General features: G+C 35.2%; 1 protein-coding gene across 1 annotated transcript; it reads right to left on the bottom strand.

The window, feature by feature from the left end:
* Positions 1-4,200: 4,200 nt before the first annotated feature.
* On the bottom strand, positions 4,201-9,993 carry LOC132630867 (wall-associated receptor kinase 2-like). Its single transcript, XM_060346462.1, has 4 exons — positions 9,046-9,993; positions 7,123-7,613; positions 5,816-5,992; positions 4,201-5,623 (listed from the first exon to the last, which is right to left on the bottom strand). The coding sequence occupies exons 1-4, from the start codon at positions 9,561-9,563 to the stop codon at positions 4,344-4,346; spliced, it is 2,466 nt and encodes an 821-aa protein (XP_060202445.1). The 5' UTR covers positions 9,564-9,993; the 3' UTR covers positions 4,201-4,343.
* Positions 9,994-17,416: the final 7,423 nt, after the last annotated feature.

Raw genomic sequence — 17,416 nt, 5'->3', positions numbered from 1 at the left:
TGCCTGGAAATCATAAACATCTAACTTTTGAAAACGAGAAAGATACGGAAACAATTATAAGATCATAACATCAGGATCATGCCTTGAAAGAAAAGGGACGAGCCTTAACATACATTGTCTGCTTCCTTAGTCAATCCAACTTAACTCTTGGCCTTCCCAAAATCTATAATAATGTTAATGAATACGAACATTAGCTATAGATATCGAAGAATCTCATCCTAAACTAACACTTTGTCTACCGAAATTTCGGCAGCATTTCCCCTGTAAATACACCGTCCCCGAGAATCTAACTCGGCCAATTTTTATCAACAACAATCTGAGAATTTAACTCGGCCAAACTATCAACAACAATACCAAAAATCATACTAACAACTTCAACAATCAATTCAAAACGCATTCCAACATTAACAACTTCTTTCTACAAATTTCGACGACGTTCCATTTATGTTCAATTCACAATTGCTCACATATTCAAGTATTAATCCGAAACCATTCCAACACGATTCAAGAATACTTCAATCAATTCACATAATATTCCAAACAACCCAATCAACATAATACTTTCCCCGAGACCTTCCAACTTCAATAAGAACAATAACAACCTAATTCCTTCTTTCAAATTCAATCACAACAACCCAACTATTTACACACTAACAACATTATCTTCCATAAATACAAGAAGACTATTTTCAAATCACATTAATTTCTAAAACAACTCTCCAACCATCACAACCTCACTAGAATCATCCAACTTTCATTATCAACATAGCATCCACAACAACAACAACCAAACACTAGATAAAATAATTAAATCATTATTCCTACACATACACACATATGCACGGCCACAACATGATTCCATATTTTCAAGAATTTCATCCACTTTTACCTACTACAACATACATAATCATCCATAACATATAAGAAAAGGATTAACTTTACCTTTTTCCCTTGACTTCTCACTAGGGCTGTTCACAGTTTTGGTTAAAACCAAAACCAAACCGAAAATTTAACCAAACCGAATAAAATAACCGACATTTGGTTTGGTTTGGTTTTAAATTTGAAAAACCGATAATATTTGGTTTGGTTATGGTTATAGTAAAAAATAACCGAATAAATAACCGAACCAAACCGATAATTATATACATAAAATTTATAATTATTTATATGTATAATATTAGCTTTTCATAAATAATTAAAGATATTTTATACATTTTAATTATTAATTTAATTTTGGTCTACTTATTTTTAAGACCCATGTCTTAAAAGAATATGTCCAACAATCCAAGCCCAACTCTAATAAGTTGTAAGCATAAGGGTTGTTTGTATTTTGAAACCTCTGTTTGACTTGTTCTTTTGAATCTAAACTGCGTTGCAAGTTTGGTCCACCTGATTTGCCAACAGCGTGTCTTTCCCTCAATATGCAGCAAAGTTCACCCTTGTGGGCCGTGAGGAAAAAAGAGCTTCATAAGAAATTTGAAGAACGTAGAGAGAGAATATTTGAATTGTCACGGCTAGTCATAAACCGAAAAACCGAACCAAACCGAACCAAACCGACAATAACCAAACCGGTGGTTATTATTTTACTTGGTTTGGTTATGGTTTTAGACATTTAAAAACCGACTAAATTGGTTTGGTTATGGTTTTAACCAATAACCGACCCAAACCGAACCATGAACACCCCTACTTCTCACTTGGCTAGAATTTGTAACTTGCAAGAATATGTGCTTTTCTTGCTCCAATGACCACTTCACTTTGCTAAGGACCCTTCAATGGATTATTTAGCTAGAAGAAAATAATTTTTGATAATAATTTTTCCAAGGTTTTGTTGGTTTGAACATGGCCGAATGGCCTTTGGTTTTTTTTTCTCCTTCTCTCTTGTTCTTTAAGGTTCTTGAAATTTCTATGGATCAAGATGAAAAATTTGATGACTTAGTCATCTTTTATTTTGTCCATTAAGCTCCTATGTGGGCCTAAGCCCACCACCATTTCAAAGTTGACCCAAAATGTTGTCCTTAATTCTGCCAATTTTTTCCAAATTTTCGACAAACTTATGTTCTTTGATTTGTTTGGTCCCGGAATCTTCCAAAACTCCCTCTACATACTATTTATCATTTATTATACTTGATAATGGGCATGTTCTCATCTTTCAAGGTTGTCCTTCCTGGTTACGACTAACGAGATTGCAAATTCATCCTTTACTTCATTGTTACGTACTTCCCATGGCTTGTACCTTTCAAAACTTCATGGGACGTCTCCGATACTTCATTACAACGGTGAAGTACGTGGCATGCTCATGCTCTGAAAGTGCGGGGTGGGTGTAACATTCTCCCCCCTTCAAAAACATTCATCCTCGAATGTTGAGGTAGAGTTTGCTCTGAGGTAGATGTCAATGTTCTTACCTGTATTTGTCGATGTTTACTTTACTTACTTGCAGTCTTACTTGCTCATTTAAAACTGAACTTATCCGAATTATGCAGTTTATCCTTGTTCTTTTGTAAATCCAAAACAAACTTCCGTTAGGAGACAATGGCTCCATCCTCTTTGTAAAGGACTTCCAATCCCAGGAACTAGTGAAGTCTACTAAGGTACTTGATCTTGAATGCATCATGGAGTAACCTTTTCGATTGTTCTATCTCTGTTGAATCTGTTCTTGTGATTATCACATCATCTACATACACAGCTATAAAGATTGATAAGCAGCCTGTCTTTTTGTATAACAAAGAGTAGTCAAGTCAATTAAACAGTTTAACTTTTCTAGCTACCATTTAATCAACTATACTTTATTTATTACTTCTCGCGGAGAGCATAAAGCAGTAAAACAAAAATGTCTTCTTTAATAATTTTCATCATCTCATTGCTATCAGTTTTGCATTCGACAATGCAACGACTGTATTTTCACATTCGAAATGCCCAACCGTTTCCATGAACTTGTCAACAAGGGTATTTTTTGAGTTTGATTTGTGGAAGAACGGGTGAAAACAAATACTTTTTTTTTCTATTTATATGGATCATTTGAAGATGGAGATACAATCAAAATTTGTTAGGAGGCAAACGTGGAATCTTCTCCTATATTTCCAGATCAGTTTATTGCGTGTGAGTCTGAAAAGGGTATTTCGTAATATTATATTTGCAAGATAGCGGGTGAAAGCTAATTAAGTACAAAAGTATGGAATCCGATGAAATTTGGTTTTCAACCTTGTGTAGTTATAACAAGCCGTTTAGGTAGTTTAGATAGTCCAAAGTGATTTACAATGTCTTTGGAGGTGGGTGGTCTTGAACTTTTGACCCCACTTGCCCCATGGACAAAACTTCAAGTTTTACATAGTATAATAGACTACGTGGATAAGTATTCAATCAGTCATGTAGACTTCCAGGCAAGATTCCACAAGGCTCCACCTTGTCTCAGCCCATCTCATATATGATGAAATTGGACTCTCAAGCCCTTGAAACTAATCTTTTTTATCATGCCTACAACTCTAAAAATGGCCCGGATATTTTACCAGGGCTTCGCCATCCTAAGGATGTGGGTTATAGTCAGTTCACATTGACTTGCAGTCCAATTATTTGGATGCGCTTAAAAAACAGTCACATTTGAAAAGGAAACAATACCTCCTTCACCTTTTGAATGAGGCAGTGAATCTCCTTGTTCATGTATAATCGCCAAAAATGAGTCGGATCTTAGCATGCATTTTCAAAGTTTTAAAACTAACCTTCACCTATAATGGACTTTTATACGTTTTTTCCAAAAATGGAAAGATTTTATGCAAAGAAACCCAATAATATTAACAACATATCCAGTGTAATCCCACAAAGTGGGATCTGGGGAGGATAGAGTGTACGCAGACCTTACCCCTACCATAGAGGTAGAGAGGCTGTTTCCGAAAGACCCTTGGCTCAAAAAAAAAGAAAACCACCGAAAGATACCCAATAGTATTGTAAATAAATAAATATATTTAATTCTTAGCGTCCTCTTCCAAGAAAACACTGAAAGATTACCTGTGTAAATTGGCTCTCTTCTTGTTTATCAAAATTTGTTTTACCAACATTCTGAACTAAATTGAATATAGACCGATTTGATTTTCTTAAACTCAATATATAATGTACAACAATAGAAATAAACAACAAAATTTCTCATATTAAAACGAGAAACAACATATTTAAAAGCTAGCTTAAGTAGGAGTTTGACTCACAAGGAAATAGAACCTAGAAGGAATAGTTCCCTATGTAAACAAAAATTCAAAGAGGAAAGTACAAATGACAAGCAAGAAAATTACAGAAAATTCAACATTAAAGAAGGGGAAAGAGCAAAGGAATTAAAAATGCATAATCTTCATCACTCATCATGCTGCCCTTCTGTTTTGGATCAATGGGCTATTAGTATTAGGAGATCTATATATCAATGAAGAACTATCCGAACTATATTGTCCAGAAAAGTTGCTCCTATTTGTGTTGGAGTTGGAACTGTATTGCCCGGAGAAATTATTAAAACCTGTATTAGAGTCGATTGGAATTGTATAAAGATCAGACGATTCATCGTCATTGTCTTCATTTACATGTCCATTAGCCCAAGGGTTATTTTTCATGAACTTTCTTAAACTTTCAAGTTCCGATGCTACTTCTTTCATCCTAGGTCTGTCATCTCCGTGCAAACTAAGACAACTTTTCACTAGCTCAGCCACTTTTTGGAGTTGTTCAAGGCTTCCTTCTCTTACCACTCTGCGGTCAAGAGTTTGAAACAATTGATTCTTTCTCATGGACAAAACGAAATACTCTGCTAAATTTTTGTCCTCGTCGTTTCTGTCCCTTGAAATAGGTTTCATCCCGGTCAAAAGTTCTGCAAGAACTACTCCAAAACTATAAACATCACTTTTCTCAGTCAATTGACTTGTGCGAAAATATTCAGGATCCAGGTACCCTAATGTACCTTGAACCAATGTGGCAAGATGCGTTTGATCAATCGGGATTAACCTTGAAGCTCCAAAATCAGCCACTTTCGCAGTGTAAACATCATCCAATAATAAATTGGCAGACTTGACATCCCTGTGTATTATAGGCATTTGCGCTGATGAATGAAGGTAAGCAAGTGCACTTGCTGTCTCACTTGCAACTCGTAGTCGATTTTGCCAAGATAACCAAGGCGCTCCATTTCGACTGTGGATATGCTCGTAAAGAGTTCCATGAGAAATGTATTCATAGACCAGTAATGGCACTTCAGCTTCCAAACAACACCCAAAGAGTCTCACCACATTTCTGTGGTTGACTTGAGTAAGAATAAGTACCTCATTGATGAACTGTTCAGTCTGATCCTCGTCCACAAACTTAGATTTCTTAATTGCAACTATGCGGTTATCAGGTAGAATACCTTTATAGACAATTCCATTTCCACCACGACCAAGAATTCTATCACTGGCATAGTTGTTCGTAGCCTTCTTCAACTCCTCCGCTGTAAAAATTTTGGTTGCTTCCACACCACCCTCATTAGAAGAGATTCTTTGTTTCAAGAGCAAACCACCATTTTGTTGAAAGAATTTCTCCCGAAGTTTAATTAGTTTTCTTTTCTTGATGCTGAAATATAGCCAAGTTGTCCCAACTATTAGGGACATAAAACCAACTCCCATACCTGTGTTTATACAAAAGTTTTATTGGAATTAGAAATCTAAGAGAAGGGACATGCATGCAATTTTATTTTTCACATCAAGAAAAAGCATTCATTTTTCACTACTGTGTATAAGCCATGACTTTTTCAATAAAAAGTAAGCAGTGGTCTATCTATATGCGAGTACATGTAAGTTTAATTTTCTGAGAAACTTACCTACAGAAAACTTGATCCATGGGAACTCAGAGTTCGAGCTCGGTGCAATACAGCCACGACCGTTCTTTTTGCCGTCACCACTGTATCCTTCTGGACAAGAACAATTGTAACTACCCGGCGTGTTTACGCAAATTTGTTCACATGAATTGGCATTTGGATCTGCACATTCATCAATATCTGGCATGCAAAATAGAAAAAAGAAAGGTATTAATCCTGATGCTTGGTCTATTTTATCTATTTTTTATTTTTCAATTTTACATATCTTCTACCAAAAGCTGTAATTATACCGCAGTAAGATGTGAAATTGTTTAAAGAAACTTCCAGCATTATTTTGTGCACTTATTGCAACTAGGAATAATTAAACAGCTCTTAGATCTTGCTAAATTCCTATTGCTTGGCCTTGCTCCTTTCCAATGTATCTTGACCTTCTCCACTTAAGATAATGAAACAAGTTGATGTAAACCACATTCTTTATCTTATAGCTTGAATGCTTTAAAATATACTAAATATTTATATAGCTCTTGATCCTTAAACTCCATGAAATAAGTTACTAACAATCTCATTGCTGACTATAAATTGCTTATTTAGTCAAAACTACAGCTACATTATTCATCATTTTGAAAATCACAAGTTCCAAAAGTTTTATAACCACACAAATGTTATGGCATACTTAAGCTTACAAGTTTAAAAATATCTTCATTTTTTTCTTAAAATATATTTTTTGTCAAACTATATCATATAAACTAAAATAGAGGGAGGTCACGGGTTCAAGATGTGGAAACAACTTGTAGAAATGCAGGATAAGGCTGTATACAATAAACCCTTGTTGTCCAGCCCTTCCCCTGACCCTACGCATAGCGGGAATTTAGTACACCGGATTGTTTTTTTTTTTTTTCCTTTCTATTAAGTCAAACTTTATTGAGAGGGATGGGTTAGTGATAAGTCAACTTCACCGCCAATGTCTCGTCGTCCAGGTTTGAATCCAAAGAGCAAATTGAACTATTATTGATTTTCTAGGGGAAGTGGCCCAAAAAAAAATAAAAAAAATTAAATGTATACTCTGATAGGATAAATTTTTTATTACATTATACTGAACTAATTACCATTTTACATATTATAAATTTATATTTATTGAGAGATTTACCCATAATTATCTAAAAGATGATATGATTGCATAATTATTGTGTACACATGCATAAAACATAAATTAAAAAAAAAAAAAAAAGAGAGAGAGAAGAAGAAGAAGACAAACTTCTCAGAAGACAAAGAAAGTTCAAACATGTGAGAAAGTAGAGAAACTGAATTACCTTGGCAGCCAGTGCCGATGTACGGATTGCCTTCATATCCCCGGTTACAATTGCACCGATAGCCACCATTTCCGGTGTCGGAATCAACACACTGGCTATTATCCAGGCAAGCATAATCGTTACGTTTTCGTGCTTCAACACAACTAAGACTACCAATGGCCCAATCTAGCACAATAGGGACATTATCCATAATCTTCTTTGCAAAATTAACATCAGTGAGATCCTCCACACCCCCGAACTCGAATCTACTCGCCTCACCAAGAAACGCGTAGCCACATGGATTAAACGACCAAACTGCGGTGTGATTTTTTGAGGTTATCATAGATGTATTGAAAGATTTCAATCCTTTTGGTATTGTTATTTGGCAGCAACCAAAACCCATACATTTTCCTTCAACTACATCACTGGAGCTACTGCAGAGAGCGGGGCAACCATTAGCGAAGTTTAGTCCGTTCATTATAGCACCATCATCACAACCAACCACGGTGTATCTGCACAGGTGAATTTACGATTTAGAATCAGTAAGTTTAGACATAAGAAGATAGTCAAATAAATTCATTCTTAGTATTCCTGCCAATCAATCAAAGTTTAAACGAGTTGAGTTATGACACATTTAATTTGTTGGCTTGACCCAACGAATCTGAAAAGACCCATCAAACTATTACGGATGTCGCTTCCTAGATTGGGTAAAAATGTAAATCTATAGTTGCAGAAGTAGGAATAATGGCACCGGAAATAATATTGTTTCCGTAAAGTAGAGACCCTGGAACGAATTAAATTAGTGTAACCCATAACAAACTACAACCCAAATTCAAACATACAAAATAGAACTTGGATTGAGAATTATTTAAACTTAGAAGAATATAAACTACTACATCATTTAAGAAAAATACATTGGTTTTGTTTGATTGGGCATGGCATATGTATTAGTTTGACCTGTTTTTATCCGTCCAAGTTTAAAACTGTCCATTTGCCACATGAGCATTTCGAAAAATCATTTTGCATATAATATGTCATTGGAGCAGAAAACTAGAGTTGATTTATCATATCGTCACTCAAGAGATAGTTATTATCTCAGAAAGTCACCTTTTTCCTTGATTTCAATTTTCTTCAACAAATTAAGTAGGCGTTTGGCCATATAGAAATAAAAAATAATTTCACTTTTTCTGGAATTTTTGAAGTTGGAGTTGGAGTGGAGTTGTGTTTGATCATAATTTTTGCAAATAATATTTGATTGTTGAAATGTACTTTTCCTAAAAAACATGAAATATGATTTATACCCCCAATTTCTAAAAACTAGCAAAACCACCCAAAACAATTAATAAACGCAACCAGTGCGAGAAATATAGCAAATATACTTGAGATCAGCTTATGGAGTGCTCAAAACTGATGGTTTCTTTCCATCAAAAGTTTGTAACTAGGAGGCTTACTGGTGTACACAAAAAATATAGTATCTCTAAATATGGTTTTGTTGCAAAATTCTCACCTGCTTCTTTTTATTTTAGAGGTTTTTAGCACATGATGTTCAATGTTGTTGGAGTGGAGAGCAACTGAGCAACATAAGTTGCCTCTGACCAGTGAAAAAAGTTGTAAGAACTTTTAGGGTAAAAATTGAGAAACATAAAAACTTTTGGCGTAAAAACTGAAAAAAAACAAAAGTAAAGGCCCAAAACAAACAGTTTAAAAGTGAAAACAAGGTTTTGGTTGTTTTCCAAATTCCAAATACAACTTCATTTGGAATTTAGATGACCAAATACCATAAAGTGAAAAAAGTGAAAAAATATTCTAAAAAAAAGGCGAATTATTCTCATGGCCAAATGGGTCCTAAGAAAGTGACTTTTAGAGATATAATAACTATTAGTTGAGTTACCATATGAGAAATCAACCCTAGAAAACTATAGTTTGAATTTGATTAACTCGTACCTGTTGAGAGAAGAAAAACTATAAGGACTTGACCTTCCTAAAGCCATCCAACCAGGATCATCTTGAACCAAAACTCCTGTTTGTGAGTAACACTTCCTATTTATGGTATTTGATATGCGCATTTCCGAGTCGGAGATGTCATAGACTTGAATGTTATAGATTAAGGGTGTTTCAGAACCGGTTGTGTTAGAGTCACAGTTGATTTCGAAGTTCGGGTTTAATGCACAACCAGATCTTAAGCCAATCCCAAAAGGGTATGGTACTGTAAGGTTCCCACACTTTCTCGGACATCCTGGTTTTGTAATATTAGTAGCTTTGGTAATTGTGGTGGCGGTGTTGGTTGTGTTTGTCGCCGGAGAAGTGGCGTTCGTGGGTGGAGATGCTGTGGGAGTGGTGGTGGGGGGAGGAGAAGTGGTGTTAGTGTTAATAAATTGGGCATTGGCTAATGTTAAGATTAGCATAAATGAAATAAAATAGGGGAGTTGGAAAGAAAATATAGCAACTTGGTTATGCTGCATGGCTTTGAAATATTATGGAAATTAAAAGAACGTATTGAGTAAAGGGTTCTATATGTAGGACTACAAGAAGAAAATGACATGAAAGATATCTAGTGGGTATTAATCGACGAATCATATTCAGTATAATTTCTTGGAATTATTGTTTTCTTTTCTGATACATTGCAAATGAGTGAATGACAATGAAGCATGTCTACGACGTTGACAATCGTAGTTTTTTTTTTTTTTAAACAATATGCCCACTAAACAGCAAAGACTTTGACAAAATCAAAGTCGACGAGGATTCATTTATATATTGAGGCTAATGTAAAATTTTGAATTTATAGGTTCTCGATTCTAAAAAATTTAGCTATTGTGCTCTTGATAATTTTTTTTATTTTTTTATATATTAAGTGAATTTTTTAACTCAAATACAAAATTTGAGCTAAAGGTACTACATTTTGTCAAACTTTTAGGCACTCTAGCTCCGTCACCCCTGTTAATATGAATGCATTGTTACTGATTAATGGAAGTGGATATAAATCTTAAATGTCAGGTTGAAATTTAACAATGACGGATGGGAAGAATTACTCGATATCTTTGTTTGTAAGGTTGTATGTATTGGTGAAGTAGTCGAGAAATGAATAAGTTGGATTTAGGCATCACCTTATTAAAAAAATCTTTAAGATTAATTTTGGAATTATTTATCTGGTCCGTATTAATTTTCAAACCAATCCGTGGACTACGTTTAGTCAATGTTCTCCTTTAAATCATTTCTGTCACAAGTCATGCACCATTTCTAAGCATTGTAGTAGGTCCCTAAGTTTGCAGTCATTCTCTGACCGTGCATTGTGACAGTACACATTGGTTGGCAATGCCAATTTGCAATTTTAATTTAATTTCTCTTAATGTAGGTTTTCTTCTTTTAATGGAAAAGGGTAAAAAATGTCTTTAAACTATGCGAAATGAATAAAAATGCCCTCCGTTTATAGTTTAGTCCACGAATGCCATTAAACTATATGAAATTGAACAAAAATGCCCCTATTGTTACTTAATTGGGTAAAAAATGCTCTTTTCCTAATAAACATATTGTTTCTTTTCTTTTTATACACATTATTTTTATAAAAATATTATTTTTAAAGAAACCTTTTCCTTTAAAATCTCTTTACCTAATAAAAAAGGAGGAGCTAATTTTTTTTTTCTTAAAGAAACAATAACATTTTTTTGTGTAGACTGCCCTTCTTTTGGGTACGTGGTCTTTAATTTGCCCCTCAAATTGCTGGTCTTTAATTTTTGTCCTTCGCTTAAAAAAGTAGTCGAAAACACCCCGAGGTTGTAGCATCCCCTTTAGGAGGATGCCACTTACGAAACAAAAGCTAATTTCACACTTACAACGTTCAGAAGAAATTTATGTAAAAAGATATTCACAATAATTTAGTAGCGGAAATAGGCCCATGCGAAAAAGGTTTAAAAGTGCGGATTTTTTTTTTTTTAACAATATACTTCATCAAATCCCTTAAAGAAATACAATATCAGAATATCAATTTAATGTGGTAGCACCCTTCTTGGATAATCAAAATGTTGACTTCCTAATGAAATTATATCCATTCAGCACCACTGGAGGTTCATATTATACACGAATTCCAAACTTGCGAATATCAAAAGAAAACTGGTCTCCTCCTTTGTACATAATTACAAAGGCAAAATGTAGATTTAGTACATGACATGGCTTGGGTTAAAAGCACACCCTAATAGCAAAACAAGTCATCAAGTTCAAGTTACAAGCTTATGGCCTTGTGGTCTAATAAGCCTCCAAAATTACATACATAAGTGTGACATACGGATCAGTACAAGTCCCAAAATTATACAAGACTTAGATGCATATGCAAATGTAATCTTCACTAAAGCTCTCAAAAAGTTTACTCCAAATGGCCATCTTCAAATCTCTTCTCGTACATTACCTACGATAGAAAACAACTATCGCTAAGCATAAAGCTTAGTGGCGTATAAACTTTGGGCTTGGATCCATTAGATTCTCTAACTCCCTTAGAAGTCATAGGTAGCTCAAATGAGATAAAAATTAATTAGATCGACAAATATATCAAAAGTATGAGATATCAAACCTTGAAGAATTTCCAAATATCAATATCAATATTCAAAGGCTCAAGTGTCAAGAAAGCTTATAATTCAATTCAAGAGAGTTTGCCAAATAAAAATTCTGCCCAATATGTATGTCATGCCATCACACCAAGCATAATCAATATCAAGATGGACCGAAGCTCCAAATCAAGTAGGGTCGAAACTCAATAACCAAGAGAAACAAGAACCATTAAAGATGCATGGCTTTCTAGTTCCCACTGAACATGGAGAAGTTCCATAACTAAGACGAACCACAAATCCAAAGTTAAGATGGCAAAAGATCTGAGTGAAGAGGCATACTAATATCAGTGACAAACTCACACCCACAAGAAGGAGAAAGTCCCAACAAGAATGCAAAATGATCAAGCAATTCGTACAAGTGGGTGATTTAAAGAATATCTTGCAATACTTGAGATAATAACCATAAAATAATATAAAGTGAAGAGAAAGGAACAACACATTAAGACACTTCAAAAATTCCAGCAGGTAAAGATATTTCAAGTTCAGGTTTATACACAAACCTTGGCGTTTTACCACACAACAAGTTCTACCAAACTTGAGGAGTTTAAATCGTCTACGCCATAGACCAACCAAAGTCCACTTCGTCAAACAATTCCTCTTAGCTTGTACAAGAGTATTTATACCTTAAATGCACAATCAAATATCTATTTAAATTCAATGGATTCAGCACGTCCAAATTAAACATGATATTAGTGAAAATCACCCTAAACTATCAAAACAGAAATTCTTGACAGTACTACTGTTTTGTATTGTGGCTCAGTTTCAAAGGGGTAAACGGAAAAAATATACTTTGTGGCCTTGCTGAAAGCTGTATATATATGTACTGGGATTCCAGAGAAATTTAAATCATCCCAATATCAAATTCGTACAAAAATATATGCTCAAAATACTAACAGTAATACATGGAGGGTTTGTAAAACGTAAATCTGGCCAACACCTTCCCTGTACTTCATCACCCCTTTTCGAGTAAATACAAGAAAATATAGGTTTTGGAGCATGAACAAAAGTTGTATACCTATGAAATAGCTTTCCAGATCATCTTGGCTTACTTAAAATGAAATTTTATACAAGGAGATATGCTAAAATTAATAACAGTTGTCCAGTGTAAAAACGGGTTTAGCAACTTACCACAAAAGAGAGGTATAACTTGTGGTTCAACAAGAACAATTCTTGATGGTTGATTTAGTTGAAGAACCTGAAGGTTTTGGTGTAATATTTTTGATGATAAGAAGGAGAGAGGATTGGGGTTTTCTTTGGCATGAAGGAATGAAAATAAGAGGTGCTTTGGGAAAAGGTGTGTCACAAAAGTATTATATAATATTTTGGATAAATATGAAAAAGTGGCTGCCCAAATTACTAAATCTCTATTCCATTTCTTTATTTAACTAAGATAATAATAGTAGGAGTAATTTACATAACTACACCATAACACTTCAAACAAGTTCCAAATATCGTCAAATTCATGGTTAGGAAGTACGAAGTAAAATATACCCTTACTATCAAGATATAGTCAATCAAAAATTCAAGTATTAGTTTAAACATTTTCGGGGTGTTACAGAGGTACTGGGTTCGAAGCCTCGCTCAGTAAACAAAATAAAAAATTTACAAGGCAAGGCTTTGGGAAAAGTCTGCCTTATGCGGCATAGGTTGAATTAAGGCATAAATAAAGTTATGCCGGATCCAGCATAGGTTGCCTTAAGGAATAACGAAAAGTCTACTGAGTTTTACGTAGACTTTTGGAGCATAAAGTCTGCCTTCTGTGGCATAGGTTGCCTTTAGGTATAACTGAAGTTATGCCGGATCCGGCATAAGTTGCCTTAAGGCATAACTGAAGTTATGCCGAATCTGGCATAGGTTGCCTTAAGGAATAATTAAAAATGTACCTTCTTCAACAGTTAGACATGCTTAGATAGGTCCTGCTCTGCCTATGTAGTGTTTGCTTGCTTATGCCATGAGTCCTGTGTCGTGTGTATTTCACTTCAGATCAGCATGATAACTGTTTCCTATGGCTTCCCCATTTTGTGTTTGGTATATTGTGTGAAATACATATTCTTTCCATTCTTGCATAATTTAGAACTATGAAATAGTCCCTGTGACTAAATTGAATCTGCCTTCCTTCCTATTATGTAAACATGCTAGAATCTGAGTATTGATGCGAATGTCTGACTTTATAACTTATCTGGTTTTAGTTGTTTGTTTAGCTAGTCTATATTTGAGTGTAGTCTTTGTACAAGGTAGGAATCATTTTGACACAAGTAAAGGGGTAAAAACCTGGTCAATTAGTTAAAATGTGAGCTCTAGAACATGTGTTAAGGTTGGATATACAGAAAATATACATTAGGTCCTCAAAAGAGGAAGGTATACACTTGATATACACATGACACATTTGATATACAAACCATAAGTATATGTCTTTAGTACACTGTGTGAGAATATGCTAAATATACATAGGGTATACACCTTAGTGAAGTTAAGAGGGGATCTCATTAAGCCCTTTAACTCTCCAACTTAATCTTTGTTAGAAAATAGATGGGATTAGCCCAATTTAATAAGTAGGAATTAAAAGGGTTCGGGTGCTTTCCTTTTATGTTTGATATTGGGCCATTAAAGCCCAATGGCATATATACGTGTGCATGTGCTTTTTTTTATTTAAATTGTATATGTATACATTATATATATTTAAACACGCAATAAGTATAGTAAATTAAAAACTAATTGGGTCCCTCTTATTTTTCCTCCGCCATTGCATGGCCATGCGGGCCAAGTCCAGCCAACCTGTTGGGCCAAGGCCCAACAGGCAAATTTTTTCTAACATTATCGAGTCCAATCAAGACGAAGATGGAAGCTAACACTATTAAATTCATAGAAGGCCCAGCCATGGGTGAAAATGGCCAACTAGGGGCTTGGTACACCCCCAGCCTTCCCTTTATTCTTACTTATTTATTTATGCTTTCTTTTTATGTGTAATCTTGTTGTATTTTGTATTTGTAAGAACTTGTAAAACTCAGATATATATTGGAACTTATGCCGTTTAGTCGACTTTAGGTCCCCAAAACAAATTTTCAAAACCCACTTAATATGAATATATTCTCAAAGTCTAAAAATAGATAACTGTTTTTTTAATACAAGTTTAACACGGACAAATAGGAAAGCAAGATTTCAAGAATTTTGACAAACGAGATCAGATTAAATTTTTGAAACCCAAAGGCATGTCCTTTTGAAAACAAATTAAGTTTTAAACCAAAATAAGTAAATATTTTGGGCCGAGCCCAACAAACGAGAAATCGAGATGTATGGTTGACATTTTCCTGAAAATAATGAATATTATGAGAGCCCAGTTTTAATCAAAAGTTTTAGAAACAAAGTACAACTATGAAAAGAAATTTGAGCCAAGTCTAAAACAAAAAAATACACCTTTTTAAGAGGTTATGGATTTTTAAGGCTAATGTTCGTCTTATACACATAAATAACAAAGAAAAATCGTGTCATAAAATTGAGTTCATAAGAATTCATAAATACAAGAGTTTAGAGTAAGGCGTTCTAAATGTGTTAAACGGACTGACCCGAACCAAGTATGAGACTAAGCATGAACAAAATTATACTTAACTTATAAATCAAAACGATTTTTGATACATTATCCTTATATATAAAAGGAAATTATTTGTATCCCGCTATTATAAATCCGAACCTAAATACTATATATATAAAGGGGATATATTCAATTCTTTTCAAAATGATATGCAAATGACAGATTTTATAAATGCGGGAATAAACACTAAATAAACAGTTCATGCAAATACTCATACATTGGAATTTGATGGTCAACCGTATAGTACGAATCCTTAATACTAAGGTGCCTAACACCTTCTTTAGGAGATCACCAGAACCCTTACCTAGAACTTTGGATTACGAAGGTTTTTTTCATTGCATATGAATAAACCCTGCACCCCTGGTTTTCCTAATTTCCTAAAAATTAGGTGGCGACTCTTTTATAACAAAGTCCGAAAGAGCACCAATAAGTTCGAAGTAGTTTTCCGAGCGCTAACCCCGCCAGCGAAATGTGAACCGTAACAGATGACGACTCTGCTGGGGACTTAAAGGTTCTAACTATAAGGATTATAATATAATACGAGTATATTTGCTTTAACTGTTTATGTGTTTACTTTCCCGCAATTATTAACTGTCATTACATGCATATCATAACTCTGTCACTCCTGGCATTTATTTTACACTTTGTTTCAAAGGCGACTTCGTGGAGCACGCGGTCGTTCCTTCAGTATAAGACTAAAATATTTCTTTTAGAATAGTTATGAGGCGGGGTTGGTTCGCGATCGTCCAACAGCCCTAACGGTTCAGCCCCAGTTGTCCGCTCGGGTTCTTGGTCTTTTATAAAAAGCCCACTTTAGTGGAAACTAGCATAGAGCTAAGCCAAATCCCTACTGAACTAGAGCATTCATACTTAGATGAGACTTGGGTATCTCAAACCTACCTAAGGCTCATTAAGAGAGACTACCTTATGTTCGGACGGTCTATGACCCGAAAAACACCGCATTTCATTTATGTGCTATGTGGAAGCATGTTGGTGCCTATGTGATAAACCATTGATCCTATGGGGATGGGGGAAATCTTAACTGTGTTTTGTTTTGTAGATGGAGTGCAAAATCCTCTTCGACATAGTTCTGAGGCTCCAGAATTATTGAGAGCTCGGTGGGAATGGTTAGGTGATGCTCATCGAAGGACAATTAGCTACACTCTAGGTCATCTACCCTCTATCATGAAAATGAAGGGTCGCTCGGAGCTAATAGAGCTATTAACTGGGTATTGGGACGACAAGAAAATGTTGTTCCATTTTGGTAATATCAAGATGACTCCGACCTTCGAGAAAATTAGGGATGCCATAGACAGCAATGAAACCTGTCTAAGAAGTTGACACAAGCCAGATCACACTCTGTTATTCCCACAAAGACCTACCATCGGCCAAATCATGAAGTTTCTTGCCTTAACTAAGGCACCCTGGGCACAAGGACCTACTGTAGCCTTTAGAGATCTGTACCGGAGGTTTGGGGACATCATCGGGTATACTCTATATCAGAGAGAGTTCAAGAGTAGCGAAGAATCAGAAGCTGTTAGACCTTTGGCGTTTGCCATAGCCCTACTAGGCACTATGGTATTCTCGAAGGATGAGTCACTGGCCATAGAAACTCGAGTGATCCACTTGGCCCATGCTATCTTCTATGGCATAGCTAGCGATCAGGAAACCAAGTATTTCAATCTGGAACCCATCATTCTGGTAGCCGTTTTCGGGGCTTTAGACAAATGCCGATCTCCTCGGACTCTGAAATTAAATAGTAGTGAAATATATAGTAAGCTTTCAAATCTTTCTTTCATCAATGTTTTCGAATCAGACAAACTATGCAATCATATAGAGTTTATCACATAATACAAAATGACATATCGGCTAATGGAGCCGCCTACAAAACCGACATACTATACCCACGACTCTGTCTGCAAAGTCTCTAACTTCGAACAAACAATCACAGTACATATACTCTGACTCAGCAACACTCCAGGAGCAAATGGAGTTGCAAATCCAGCTGAAGCATCTTCTAGCAATGTCCTGTGCTCATCTGGGTATACCTGCGTGGCATGAAACGCAGCCCCCGAAGAACAGGGCGTCAGTACAGAATATGTACTGAGTATGTAAAGCATGGAACACA

This window comes from Lycium barbarum, chromosome 3, assembly GCF_019175385.1.
Source record: "Lycium barbarum isolate Lr01 chromosome 3, ASM1917538v2, whole genome shotgun sequence".
NCBI classification, from domain to species: Eukaryota; Viridiplantae; Streptophyta; class Magnoliopsida; order Solanales; family Solanaceae; genus Lycium; species Lycium barbarum.
This window is presented reverse-complemented; position numbering and strand designations above follow the sequence as displayed.

Bases quoted from the DNA above. Each gene is read 5' to 3' on its own strand.
- LOC132630867 (XM_060346462.1), bottom strand. From the start codon at position 9,563: ATGCAGCATAACCAAGTTGCTATATTTTCTTTCCAACTCCCCTATTTT. The intron at 7,614-9,045 runs GTACGAGTTAAT...TCACCTGTGCAG, and splicing joins AGTTTTTCTTCTCTCAACAG to ATACACCGTGGTTGGTTGTG. The intron at 5,993-7,122 runs GTAATTCAGTTT...TTTGCATGCCAG, and splicing joins CATCGGCACTGGCTGCCAAG to ATATTGATGAATGTGCAGAT.